At 43.5% G+C, this 14371-nt stretch overlaps 1 protein-coding gene across 1 annotated transcript in view; it reads right to left on the bottom strand.

The window, feature by feature from the left end:
• LOC136626934 (probable cation-transporting ATPase 13A4) overlaps positions 1 to 14371 on the bottom strand; it is a 97712-nt gene that overhangs the window by 26463 nt on the left and 56878 nt on the right. Inside the window, exons 12-18 of the mRNA XM_066601894.1 lie at positions 12397 to 12585; positions 6999 to 7060; positions 3667 to 3817; positions 3339 to 3416; positions 1980 to 2136; positions 1315 to 1432; positions 82 to 206 (exon numbers count right to left, since the gene is read on the bottom strand). Coding sequence (XP_066457991.1) covers positions 82 to 206; positions 1315 to 1432; positions 1980 to 2136; positions 3339 to 3416; positions 3667 to 3817; positions 6999 to 7060; positions 12397 to 12585 — 880 coding nt within the window. The remainder of the gene's footprint in view (positions 1 to 81; positions 207 to 1314; positions 1433 to 1979; positions 2137 to 3338; positions 3417 to 3666; positions 3818 to 6998; positions 7061 to 12396; positions 12586 to 14371) is intronic.

The following is a 14371-nucleotide window of genomic DNA, read 5'->3' as shown; positions in this document are numbered from 1 at the left end:
AGAAAGGACATAGTGTTAGAGACAGTAGACCGCTATTACACAGCCCTGGCACATTGTAGCCACAGTAATTCAGAATCATACCTGTAATCATTACAGTTCTGACCCTGGCATTGGACAGCTCCTTTAATACTGGTCTGGTTTCTAATTTAAGACGATTTTCCATGACAAGAAGACCAAGGAACGTAAGGTTGCATTCCACTTCATCCCTTGTTGTAAAAGGGAAAAATATTAAAATATACAAACAAGAGAGCTGGATTAGATGTAAAGACGACGACTTCGCAATGACCTACATGTATAAATCACAGGATGATTTGGACACGAAAAGTCTACTTTATAAAGTAGTCATACCCAGAGGTACTACATTATTTTCAGAAATTGCAAACAGAGAATATTATTACTTCTTATTTTTCTAACTGTCCTTGTGTACTGCAAGAACGGCAATATTCTATCTGTGTCAACTGTGGTGTGATGAGGCCAGTATACAATTTACTCTGAGTGATCCAAGTGAAAATACAAAACTTTCAGGGGTGCTAAAAGCTATGGGTAGCTGTAATAGACCAACATGCTGCTAGCTTTTCTTAAACTCCTTGTATCATCTGCTGCCCTACCTTACTTCTGTATGTCAATACAACCCTAGGCAAGAACAATAGCTTAATGATGACGGGACCTTTATCAAATACAAAGGATCAGAAAATGCCAAGACAAGCATATAGGAAGGGTCAATTTAAAAATTCTCTAATTTTGCTCATTCCTCAAGTGTGAATCTATTACAGATTCACAATCAGGAACAATAAGAACAAAGTTTTTTTTTGCGAGGGCTACTTCACACGATAGTGTTTATGCGCACACAACATTTGGACATACAATAAACACAGAGAATAGAACCCATTGATTTCATGATATCATGAGAGTGTTTCATGCGCAGAAAGAAGTAGTTCTTTCTCTATTACCCTGCGTGTTTGCACACCAAAAGCCCCAAAGAAGTTTATGAGAGGTGTGCAAATACGCAAGGGGAAACGTGAAACACCGTGCAAAACGCAGAGAAATGAACACATCTGGACCTCATTAGGCTCCTTAGCCTTTTAATCCATGGGAAGGGTGTGTTGTGCATGTGCAAACGGGCCCTGCGTGCATAAAAAGTACAGTAATACACTGTAGTAGACATGCATGCAAATGTACTTCAATCAACCTCGTTCATGCACAAATACACTTCGCTGCACACACACACACACACACACACACACACACACACGTGAAGCGGCCCTTACACAAAGTTTTATATAGCAAAATGATCAAAAAAGGAAATAACCTTACCGCTTTAAATCTTTGACATTTGCATTTTCACTTCTGTTCAATATTTTGTATGCCAGACCAATAACACGGAAGCCTTGCTTTGTGTAAAGCTCCAGCTCTTCCGAGAAGTTGGTAGGAACTGTTTGGTAAACCAGAATATTATAATTTCAGACAACATTTAAAAGTGCCAATTCACCGTTTTTGTAATTCATAGAGCACCTAACAAAACAAATACAGTAACAGCACTTATAATAGGGGCATCAACAACATGGCTACAAGGAGCCTGAATGTTCACAGCAAAGTCTGCTAAGTATCGCGGTATGTATTAAAACGAAGACTCTCCTTTGGGGAACCAAACCTTATATATCTGAAAATGAAACGAACAGTAACTCCCCAATTCATTCCACCACGAGTAGGATACTCAGGCAGGAACACTAACAAGTTTACAGGTCTGGTACATACAGTATATATAGGAAAGGTGGTCAATAGTCTAAAAATGGGTCATCCTATAACACAACTGCACATTACTATTGCTTGACTATCCCTTGATGCGAGAGAGATTACATGGCTGGTTCCTTTCTACTTTAACTCCGGTTTATACCTATTTAATCACATCCATTCACAACTGCTGGTACCAAAGGATCAACCTTTCTAGGGCAATTTTGTTTTGGAGAGAAACTACTAACTTGTATCTGGTTTGCAAAATGAAGCCACCATCTCTGGAGCGCCTTTCATGTAGACCGCATATTCATCACCATTGAGGATTTGGGTGATCACAGACATGCGCTGCAAGCCGGAGGAGAATGGGAATTGTTGCAGGATGACGATACCTTCAACAGTGACCTAGTAGCAATAAATTATGCCGCTGTTAATAAGACATATAGGTTCAAGCTCAGTGATCTTTCTATGCCAGTACTTTGTACTTAATCTTTATTTGTATAGCGCCAACATATTCCACAGCGCTTACATAGACAGGGGGAATACAGAAAGACAAAAGTACAAAAATTACAGAACCATGGTTACATATAGTAATCAGTTGATTGATACAATAGGGGTGAGGGTTCTGCTCCAACGAGCTTACATACTACAAATAATGGGGTGATACAGAAGGTAAAGGGGCTGGAGATGTGCACGGTATGGCGAGGTGGAGAGTGAGGGATGCTATACACATACAATGGTCAGACATTTAGCCGTGTGATGGCAGAATCGGTGTGACTGCAGGGGCGGTTTATGGTGGCTAGCAGGGATTGCAGTCAATAGGTCAGGGAGCATGTTATCAGGCGGAGTACAGAGGGGTTTGTTTAGGGAATGCGGTGTGCCTCCCTGAAGAGGTGCGTTTTTAGAGCACGCCTGGAGTTCTGCGAGTCCTGGATTGCCCGGATAGCCTTTGATAGTGCGTTCCAGAGGACCGGTGCTGCTCCGGAGAAGTCTTGGAGGCAGGAATGAGAGGTTCGAATTAAAGGGGCGCTCAGTCTGGTTTCGTTAGCAGAGCCGAGAGCCCTGGCTGGGTGATGCATTGAGATGAGGGAGGCAATGTATGGTGGTGCTGCCCTGTGGACGGCTTTATGATGAAGATAGTGAGTTTAAATTGAATTCTGTATTTAACAGGCAGCCAGTGCAATGACCAGAACAGGGCAGAGGCATCCAGGTAGCAGCTGGACAGGAAGAGCCTGGCTGCTGTATTCAGGATGGATTGGAGAGGGTAGAGTCTGGTGCAGGGGAGGCCGATCAGCAATGAGTTGCAATAATCGAGGCGGAAGTGGATGAGGGCAACAGTGAGCGTTTTTAGCGCATCCACGGTGGGAAAAGAGCGGATTATTGTGATGTTCTTGAGGTGCAGCTGACATGTTCGGGCCAGAGAACTAGTATGTATTTAAAATACTTGCTATAAGGATGCAAGTATACAAAATGACAAATAACGTAAGCAGGCAACTATTCTGAAAATGCTGTACCCTTGGGCTACGGTTATGTGAGCTTACTATGGATATGGTCTGTTGGTAACAGCATAAATAACTACTAGCAATACTGATCTCTAAATATTTTACCTTTTTTGCTTCAGGACCTGGTTTCACAGTCATGGTTTGCATAGACTGGACACTGTCACCTACTGCCTCTTCAATGTCCTTGGTAGAAAAAAAAAATAGCATATATTAAAATAGAAATTTCAAAAATCCATCACCAAGTAAATTAATCCTTATTTAGCTTGTAGGCCTGGTTTCTCCGAGAATTTTCCCCATAGAACATTACACTGTCATCATTTAATTTACGTCAATGTTAAAGGAGTAGTTAGCAACCAGTTTCAGGCTAATACTCTTGCAGCACAGGCTTCCACCTTTCACCTGGAATCATGTAATAAGAGACAAAAGAATTTACCCAGCATGTGAACTCAAACATTTTCAGGTCCAGCGGATCTCCTTGTACGCTCCCATCTAACACAATCAATGAATGGCAGGAAGCCATAGCTCCTAGCAGAGGCCCCCAAGAAAGTGATGAGCTACTTGTGGTTGGAATAATATCCTGAAATCTAAAATTAAGCAAGCATGTTAAATTATTAAATCTAGTATTCGGTCATTGAATAATCTTTTTAATACAAAACAGATAGAAATGCAAAATACAGAAGTATAAAACCTTCAAAAAGAGGAAAAATATCACAGGTTAAGGCTGGTTCCACATCTGCTTTGGGACCTCCAGTCAGAGCGCTTGAGATGATTCAATGCTGCTGTTTTGGGAAGGGATTTCACTTCTGTGTCTTCTGCACCCCTTGCCGCGGGGAAGTTTTGTATAAGGTAACTGGAGTGATTTTAGTATTTAGGAACGTTATTATGAAGACTTAGCCAGCCATGACTAAGAACGCTTAAAGGGGTTGTCCCGCGCCGAAACGGGTTTTTTTTTTTTTCAATAGCCCCCCCGTTCGGCGCGAGACAAACCCGATGCAGGGGTTAAAAAAACAAACCAGAGAGTGCTTACCTGAATCCCCGCGCTCCGGTGACTTCTTACTTACCTTGTGAAGATGGCCGCCGGGATCTTCACCCTCGGTGGACCGCAGGTCTTCTGTGCGGTCCATTGCCGATTCCAGCCTCCTGATTGGCTGGAATCGGCACATGACGGGGTGGAGCTACGAGGAGCCGCTCTCCGGCATGAGCGGCCCTATTCAGAAAAGAAGAAGACCGGACTGCGCAAGCGCGTCTAATCGGGCGATTAGACGCTGAAAATTAGACGGCACCATGGAGACGAGGACGCTAGCAACGGAACAGGTAAGTGAATAACTTCTGTATGGCTCATAATTAATGCACAATGTACATGACAAAGTGCATTAATATGGCCATACAGAAGTGTATACCCCCACTTTGTTTCGCGGGACAACCCCTTTAAGGCCCAATGCCCACGGATGGATTTTCGCTGCGAAATTCGTGGCCAGACACCTGCAGTGAAGTCCACAGCAATGTCTGTCCATAGACATGCTATGTTAAAAGTTTCTTCCCTGCCCACAAGCGGAAATAAACTGCAATTTTCAGCTCGCGAGGAAGAATCGTAGCATGCTCTATTTGGTGAGGAAAATCGCATTGACAGCTTCCATTGCAGTCAAGGGAAGCCATCCGTCTCGCGGCACTTCCGCAGTGAGCACTGCGCAAATATTGCGAGAATCCGCATCATGCCCTGCACTTCGCATGCGAGATGGCTCGCCGGCCGAGGCACTCATTGCAGATCTGGACAGGCGAGTATGGGTTTCTGCGGTTACTGTCGGAGAACCGGGCCTGATTCCGCTGCAAGATTTCACATTTGGAATCCGACCCAGCTGTGGGCAGGAGGCCTAAGTGCGTTTATCATGCATTTAAAAGTGCCTACATCTTACTAAGTTAACATGCTCACATGTACACAATGGAAGAAAGGTTACTGTAAGGCCGCCTGCAGACGAGCGGAAATCCCGCCGCGGGATTTCCCGCGGGATTTCCGCCGCTGAAAGTCTGCATAGGAGTGCATTACAATACGCACTCCTATGCAGACGGCCGCGGTTTGGCCGCGCGAAATCTCGCGCGGCAAACAAACCGCGGCATGTTCTAATTTTCTGCGGGGCACGCACTCACCTGGCCGCCGGCTCCGGTCTGCGCATGCGCTGGCTGCGCGGCAGCCGGCACATCAAAGAGTCGGGGCCGCCAGGCGCGGGTGAGTACGCGCTCGTCCCTGCAGGCTCTGGGGTCGGATCGCGCGGCGAGATTTCTCGCTGCCGGATCCGACCCGCTCGTCTGCAGGCGGCCTAAGGCAGCTCTCACATGCTCGCTAGGCAAAACACTGCGATTTTACTTTTGTTTTCGGGCGCAGGTTGCTGCGGCTGACAGCGGGTTTTAGTGCACCCCATTATTGTAATGGGTGAGGAGGTGTGCTAAATCGGAAAAAGAGCAGACAGCACTATAAATTCGGGCACTGGAAAGCACTGTAATCAAGCACGTTTGCAAGGCATCCTTAAAATCAATAGGAGTGTTCTACTGCGGCATTCAAAATCGCAGTAAAGAAACTGATGTGCGAGAGTGGCCTAAATAAGAATTTCTGCATCTTATGTAGCATGGTTTAGCACATGCCACATAAGTCATAGTGATATGCTAATAAGTCACAATCCATTTTACCAATAGAGTTGCCTAAATACCTTTGATAGGATAATGTATTTTGCATTAATATTGGGCCATCAGATTTTCAGTCCCACTGGTGTCCAATTACCAAAATTAAACCATATTTTCAAGGTTATGGATTCTCTAACTGTAACATAAAATGTACAATCTAAGTCCTTAGTCAGACGGGCGTTTTTTCGCGCGATTTGCGCATGCGCACACGTCCGGCGATTTTATAAAACCATTGCTTTGCAATGGTATCGGACACATGAGCGCTTTTTATGCGCTCGTCCGATAAATTATAGAACAGAAATCGCAGATCGCACCTATCTGCGATCTGCGATTCCTGTTCTCTTCTCTATATGCGCTCAATGGGGCCGGCGGCAGCAGCGCCGACCCCATTGAGAACATATAGTAGACAAATCATTCTTCTCTGCCACAGCTGTAACAGCTGTGGCAGAGAAGAACGATGTTTGCCCATTGAATTCAATGGAGCCGGCAATACAGCGGCGATCGCGGGATGAATTGTCGGGAAGGGCTTAAATATATAAGCCCTTCCCTGCAATTCATCCAGAAATGTGTAAAAATAAAAAAAATATATATACTCACCTTGTCCCGGCAGACGGAGTTCAGCGCGGCCGGCCGTGGGTGTGAGTGAGAGCTGCCCCTGATTGGCTCAGCGCAGAGACCAATCAGGGGCAGCTCTCAATCACACCCACTGCCGGCCGGCCGCGCTGAACTCCGTCTGCCGGGACAAGGTGAGTATATATTTATTTTTTATTTTTACACATTTCTGGATGAATTGCAGGGAAGGGCTTATATATTTAAGCCCTTGCCGACAATTCATCGTGAGCTCGCCCGCAGCGCATTGCTTTCAATGGAGCCAGCTGTATTGCCGGCTCCATTGAATTCAATGCGCTGGACAGCTCTGGCCCGTTTCTATTGAAACGCGGCTAGGAGCAGTTTTTTCGGGCGATTTTTCGGCCCCGGTCACGCTTTTTGGGTATGCGCATCTGTCATGCGATCCGCAAATCGCGGCAAAAAACGCCCGTGTGATTAAGGCCTAAAGCTCATAGCGACAGTACTCATTTTAACACCTACCGATATCCATTGGATGGAACAATTCCCCAAAGATCCAAGCCATCTTCTGTTAATGTTCCAGTCTAGCAAAAACAACAACATAGGCTCATATGTTACTTCTATGTTTTAAATGTAATGCTGGGTGCATAAATTTATGGGAGCAGTGGCAGGCAATAGAACAATGACCGTATGTACAAATGTACTTAAGGGCAATATTGTAGATTTTGTTTAGATGAAGTATTTGTAACTCCTGAAAAAACATGAAGGAACACTGTAGTATAAGACTCCTGTTTATTTCCATCATGGTTTCCGTCCGAAATGCCAGAAAGTAATGTAGTACATAAAATGATGGAAACCAGACTGAACCCATTATTGTCAATGAGTTCCAACAGACGCCACTGCTTTCTGTCATTTGATGGATCTGGCATGCCATTTTCTTATTTTCCTCTTCTATCACAGAAAAGAAGAATGGCACTTTTAAACCAAAATGTGAACAGAGCTTTAAGGGTCTTTTAAACAGGCCAATGATTACACTTGAATGCTCGTTTACCCAACTGGATTGGGCCATGTACATGTGTCAACAAACCAGCCAATGAACAAGCAAGCAATGCTCGCTGGTTGGTGGCACAGCTCCCTGTGTGAACAGGGAAGATGTGCAACCAATGAAAGATAGCTGTACAGAGATGAATAATTGTACTATAGTCCCAAAAAGCTGATCATCTGCCTGTCTAATCATAAGGAATGAGCACTGAACACTACTCATTGCCAGTTAATGGTCATCACCATGGGAAGATGAACTGCCTGAGTAAAAGGACTCCAATACACATCAATCGGTTATTACCTATATAATTAGCAAGTGCTGACATAAGAAAATAAATAAATAAAATTATATACACACACACACACACACACACACACACACACACACACACCTTGGCTTGTATCCATTTTACAATTTCCTTCCCTCATATATAGTCTCCGTTAAATTAGTACTTTTTTTGGTAGTAGTGATGGTGAGGGAAAACCAGCGCAGGATCCCTAACCTCTACTGTTAGTGATCCAGTTCTGTAGAGTGCCTTCTCTAGGCTACCGTATGCATTCTGACCTTTTCTTCCATCCTCCTGGTCACATGACCAGCACTCTGACAACGCTCTGTGTCCTGCAGTAATGGGGCAGATTTATGAAAACTGTCAAAGAAAAATGGTCTTTCTATGGCAACCAATGAAAGCTACAATTCTAGCAATGGGCAAGAATGACAGCTGATGTACATTAATCCGCCCCATTCCGCAAGGCAGAAGGTAATGTCAGAGGGCTGGTGATCTGACCTGGAGGTCAGAAGAAAAGTGCAGACTATAGAGTCCAGCAGGAATTAGCTACAAGATACAGAACAGGGTTCATCATAGCAGAGGTCAGTCACACTACTGGATTTCTTAAAGTAAAAAAAAACAGCCCTGCTTCTTTAACCAGTTCGTCTTCTGTGACCTACATGTACATCACAGGAGTGAAAATGTGATATGCAACGGTCAGCTGTGTCTTCTTTGAAACAGTTGACATCAAACCACAAACAGATGCAACTGGAGCTAGCTCCAACTGCAGCAGTTTTATAGCTAGTATGAGCTGTCAAATCCTGACCGAAGCATGCAAGCCATCAGTTGGAATAGGGTCCTCCTTATAACTCACCATTACCCACTGTGCTGCAGTCACAGGGTGCCAATAGTTGCCATAGTAGCCCTAAGACTAGTGAGGGCTCACTGGGCTACTATGTATTTGGCAGGGCTGTGCTGCAGAACCTAATATGTGAATAGTAACAATACAATATACCGCAATACTGAAGTATTTCAATATATTATAGAAGTGATCAAATGATCACAAAGTTCAAATCAAATTCCCTGAGAGTACCTTAAAAAAATAAAATGGCAGGGGTTCGTTCATATTGGAATATGCATATTTTGGCCGCATAATATGTAGTGTATTTACGTGACCATAATACACCTATTCCTTGCATGTTCCGGCCCTTCTGCACAATTTTTTTGCATGCGTAAATACGCAGCATAATACAAAACACTCAGAAGGGCCCATTAGTTATATGCACAAATATGCAGTGAATACGCAGGTTTCCTGTGTATTCATACAGGTCCATTGACTTCAAATGGCCTATTTTGGCATGTAAAACACAAAAATAGGACATGCCACATATAATTTCATGCGACAGAAAGTGGAGTAAAAAATGTGCTCATCTGAATAGCTCAATATAAAGCAAAGGGAATTCAGCACAGCATATTATACGTAATATACTGCGCAAAAACGTTCACGAGACTGAAGTCAAATTAATACACTTTTTCCCACAAAACCATTCAGGCTGTGCTCTCACATGCCGGACTCCCAGCGGAAATCTCGCGGTTTGGCCGTAGCGAAAGAACGAGAGATTTCCGCAGGGAGAAGCGCTGCTTCAAAACCTGCAGCACAAAGCGAACAATGATTTTTGTGCCTGCATAAAACAAATGACGAATGAAAATGAACGATTACATTCATCGTTTGGTCATTGGCTGCTTTTAGACAGAACAGTCGTCGTTCACTTTCACACATTTCAACGATTTTTTTGATCGATAACACTGTGCAACTATTTTTTTTTTATTTTCATGACAGAAAGTAATTGCTATGTTTCTGTAAAATTAAAACCTGCTGATTCCACCGGTAACATTGAATACTCGCAGCACGTATCACTTCAAGTTACGAACCATTTCCTTCATTTAAGTTGATAAGATTTTAGACGTGCCGTAATATAATTATTCACTGGGTTTTGGTGGAAAATGGCGCTTGGATCTTGACTTCCTCCTGTAAGAAACATTACTTTTCCTCTGTAAGAACCCGCAAAAGTCGCCCATCATATTGGAATTGTACTTCCCTTTTTTTAAAGGTCTGTCCGAAGTAGTAACAGTGACCCTTCTAGTACCCTCAGTAGTAATCGTGACCTCCATAGTGGCCACAGTAATAAGTGACCCCCGTAGCGGCCCCAGTAGTAACAGTGTCTTCTATAGTGGCCTGAGTAGTAATAGTGACTACTATAGTGGTCCCAGGGATGCTGCCCAGCCAGAGGCCAATAGCAACCCTCCCATTGGATCAGGAATAGGTAATCTGGCGTCATGAGGCACAGGTTTTATTGCAGAAGGTATATCTGGATACAGATTTTTATCTTTCTCTTACTGGAGAAACCTTTGGTCTTTGTCATACAGAAGTAACAGTCAGTATGGTGGTCTCTTTGTTCTCGCCATACCATTAGAATGACGAATGGCACTCTACTCTTGGCTTTCAGCCACTGTGTGAGATGAGTGTTACATGACACACAGATGTTGTGCAGTGCCACTTCTTATCTTGGTCACCAAGCTTTACTTGTGATAGGCAAACTTTACCAAGGATGTTATTTTCCTCCGCTGTGTCTTTGTTGTGAACTGTCCGCAGACATACTGTGTTTCCCCCAAAATAAGACAGTGTCTTATATTAATTTTTGTTCAAAAAGGTTTAACTTTTTTACATGTATAACTGCCTGGACACTATTTAAATTTACTTTTTTAATTAACTGTTAGCAGGGCTTAATTTTGGTGTAGGGCTTATATTTCAAGCATCCTCAAAAAGCCTGAAAAATTATTTTGCATCCTCAAAAATTCTGGAAAATCATGCTGTGTCTTATTTTCAGGGTATGTCTTATTTTCAGGGAAACAGGGTAGCAGAAATTGTCTGAGGTGTTCAAACATATCTGCCTCTCAGCCATATTGTTAAATTTTGAAAAATAGTCATTACATTCATTACAACTTACAGGTTGTTTCCGCCACGTGGAAACATACCCTATATGTTACATAAACCTACCCTTATAGTGTTCAGTCAGCGCACGGTGTGTAACAGCAATAGTAAAATAGTTGCGCAGTCACTTTTGTAAGGCCTCATGTCCACAGGGAAAAAAAATCAACCCCGCCACAGATTCTTCAGTCAAAATCCTGCAGCAGGTCCCTCCTTTCCTGCGGACATAAGGCCTAAAAAGAAGAATTACTTACCTGTCCGGACGCTGCGGATCTTCCCTCTGTCGCATCTGGATCTTCTTTCTGTGGCCCAGCGGATGTGAGTGCACGCATGCGCCGTGCACTCAATTTTTTTATTTTTTATTTTTTTTAACTCCTGCTCTTCCGGGCGGAGAGCAGAAATTCAGCTGCGGGTGTGCCGCGGATCCAGACGGCTTCCGTAGGCTTCAATAGAAGCCTCTGGGAGCCGTCCATGTGGGAGACCCGCAATAAAATGGAGCATGCTGCGGGTGATTTCCCGCACACGCAATCCACGCCTCAGGGGAAAAGGACATCCGCAGGTATTTACTTACCTGCGGGTGTCCAATGCATCCCTAGAGGGAGCGGATCACGAGTGTGGGTGATCGGCTCCGGATTCTAAATGTTATTTTAACTGTGGATATGAGGCCTTATTCTTTTTATTCAGCAAGGTTAATGGCGAGCCTACTGGATTAATTGTATAGGCATATTTCCAAAAAATAAAGTACAACGGCAATTGGATTACATTATTTCATTATTACATTGGATATCATATTTGAATTCAGGGCACTAAAGCTACTATGAGCCGCCTATCTGCTTACCTGTTACAAAAATTATGTTGCACAGTGTAACCGTTCCGTCTTAAAGGGCCTTAACCCTGTGCACAACACCATAGCACTGTTCATAAAAGCACAATTGTCTTACTATTTCAATTATTTGATCAAGCACATAGGTATGTGACGGTGGTTTCAAAAACAGCTCAAAGACAAACTAAATGGTTTTCATGTGGATTTACTACCTTTTCATAAAATGTGTTCCGGGAGATTTAACACTAGACATTCCAAAGATCACAGATATGGTAAGAAGTATTAGACATAATTAAAAAACTAATATTAACCGCTCTCCCCTGCTGAGAGCCCCTGTGGTATGGTATATGCACTGTACATAAGCATTTAGTAACCGGTAATACAAGGACTCCAATCACAACCTTAAGAAATAAATATGTAGGATTGGTATCAGAATGAAATGGGAAGAGAAGAGAGCTGGCTCTATTTAAGTAATAGCAGTCATTCCGAGGATTTCTGCAGACTAAGGGATTTCTGAGCTGTAGCGTATTTTTTCTCTATCACACAGCACATACCCATACAAATGGCCAATTAAGATCAGGACTTGATCGCGGCTATTCTTCTCTCACGCAATTTTTCAATACATAAGGTCAAGTATATATGCATACGGTTGTGTGAAAGAAACCTTAAGCCAGTTTTACACAACCGTATATGTCTGTAATATGGACGTATATTGATGAAACTGCATCAGTATTTCACCAGTATTTGCTTTTAGGGGTCTTATTTGTGAGCGATAATCGTGACCACAACCCACATCAGTACCTTATCAAAGCAGAATAAGTTGACAGAGCCACAGAGGTTAATACGTTGTGGGCTAATGCAGAAGATTCCAGATTTCTGAAGCCTCTTCTGAGCGTAGATGATTCCTGCTGTGAGGGCAGCTGGAAGAGCAGGAGGTACTGCAATAGTAATGACATCTAGAGCTTTCTTCACAACTTCTCCGGCGTCACTCTAGTGCAAATTGAAAAATAATACACAATTTAAGGGGGATTTCCCAGTTTCAGACATTTTTGACACTGTATTGTCTCCTTGCACCAATAAGTGCATTTCCTCACATGACCATATAGTTTATTGGCTCCATTTATTGAAGGGGTTTTCACCACTACTTAAAAATTCCTTCACATCCCCTTTGTCCACCCTGGTTGCTACTGACCAGGATATGTGACTGCTACAGCCAATCACTGGGCACAGCAGTGACCTTGCATAGCCAGTGATTGGCGGTAGCAGTCACATGTCCTGGTCAACAACAACTAGGAAGGACAAAGGGGCTGGGAAGCGATTTTAAGTTGGAGAAAATCCCTTTAAAGGTGTTGTGCAGTGAAAAAAAAAAAGTTCTAAAAGTGTGGATTGAATTAAAATAACTTCTACTCATCCTATTAATGTCCTGGAACCTCCATCCTCCTGCCACTCCGCTCTCATCAGATCACATTCTATACCATGGTGTGCAATCTAAGAATGTCACTGCTGTGGTTAATAACCTATTAGAAGGTAGCATTCCTGCAAGGTAATGTCTGACCTTCTATTGGACCTTGTAATGTGACTAGGAATATAAGCACAAGCCTTCTCTAGAAGGTAAAGATAATTATGCATAATCAGCTGTTTAAGGATTTTTGCCCCCAGTCTGTGTATAGTAGGTTGCTGGGCGAGTGGCCTCTGACGTGAGTCAGAAGGGCTACAGTTTCTCCCCTCCCGATCCACATCATAGGCCTCTCACCAGGTCAGCCAGGGGCTTAAGAGGTGACAGAGTAGAGTCTTAGGAGCTGTGGAACAGAGAGTCCAGGGAGCTGTTTGATACTCACCAGGCGCCCCGTTCCAGCGTTGTGTCCCTGCAAAATTGGCACTCAACAGCAGCAGAAAAACAAGCTGCTGTCGCGTGCCAACTTCACAGGGGCACTGTTCTAGAAAAGGGCACCCAGCGAGTATGAAACAGCTCTCTAGACTCCCTTACCTACATTGTGAGGCTCACAGGTGATGATAGGTTCCCTTTAACTTTTAAAAGGGCTATAAACTATAGCACTGCAGTTCTAGCTGAACCAGGGTCCTTTCACTTTAGTGGAGCAGTAACCACTCTTGCATATAGACAATAGCAGTGTTTATTCTCTGTAATGTTTATCACCCCTGTACTGTGACACATCTGCTCATTAGGTTTTGTTTTTATTGCCATATTTATTTCTTCTATGCCGTAACATCGCTGCACTTATTATGATTATACTACGACATTGCAGTGTTCATTACATCTGTACATTAGACCTGTATTAAGTTACTTTATTATCCCTATGATGTAACATTGGCTATTACCTGTGACATCACTAGGATTATAAGCACTTTTCTATAAAACCGTTTATTTCTGTTTGTTTTATTAAATACAGCAGTAATGTGATACTTAGTTTGATTTCTGACTGCTGAAATCCCTAAATACAAGAGTAAAAAGGTACATTAAGGCCCCCTGCACACTGGCGGAATATCTGCGGTGGGATTTCCAGCAGAATTTCCACCCGTGCCAGCCTGTATAGGATTGCATTACAAAATGCAATCCTAGGCAGACGGCCGCGATTTGTCCGCGTGAAAACACACGTGGAAAGCAAATCGCGGTGTGTTCTATTTCTGTGCGGGTCTCGCAGAGAAATGTTACTCGTGGTGCGCCGGCTCCGCGGCAGCCGGCACATCACAGAGACGGAGCTGTGGGAGCAGGCGAGAGCCGCGCTGGTCCCTGCAGGGACGCGGGTCAGATCCCACT

This window comes from Eleutherodactylus coqui, chromosome 1, assembly GCF_035609145.1.
Source record: "Eleutherodactylus coqui strain aEleCoq1 chromosome 1, aEleCoq1.hap1, whole genome shotgun sequence".
Taxonomy (NCBI): domain Eukaryota; kingdom Metazoa; phylum Chordata; class Amphibia; order Anura; family Eleutherodactylidae; genus Eleutherodactylus; species Eleutherodactylus coqui.
This window is presented reverse-complemented; position numbering and strand designations above follow the sequence as displayed.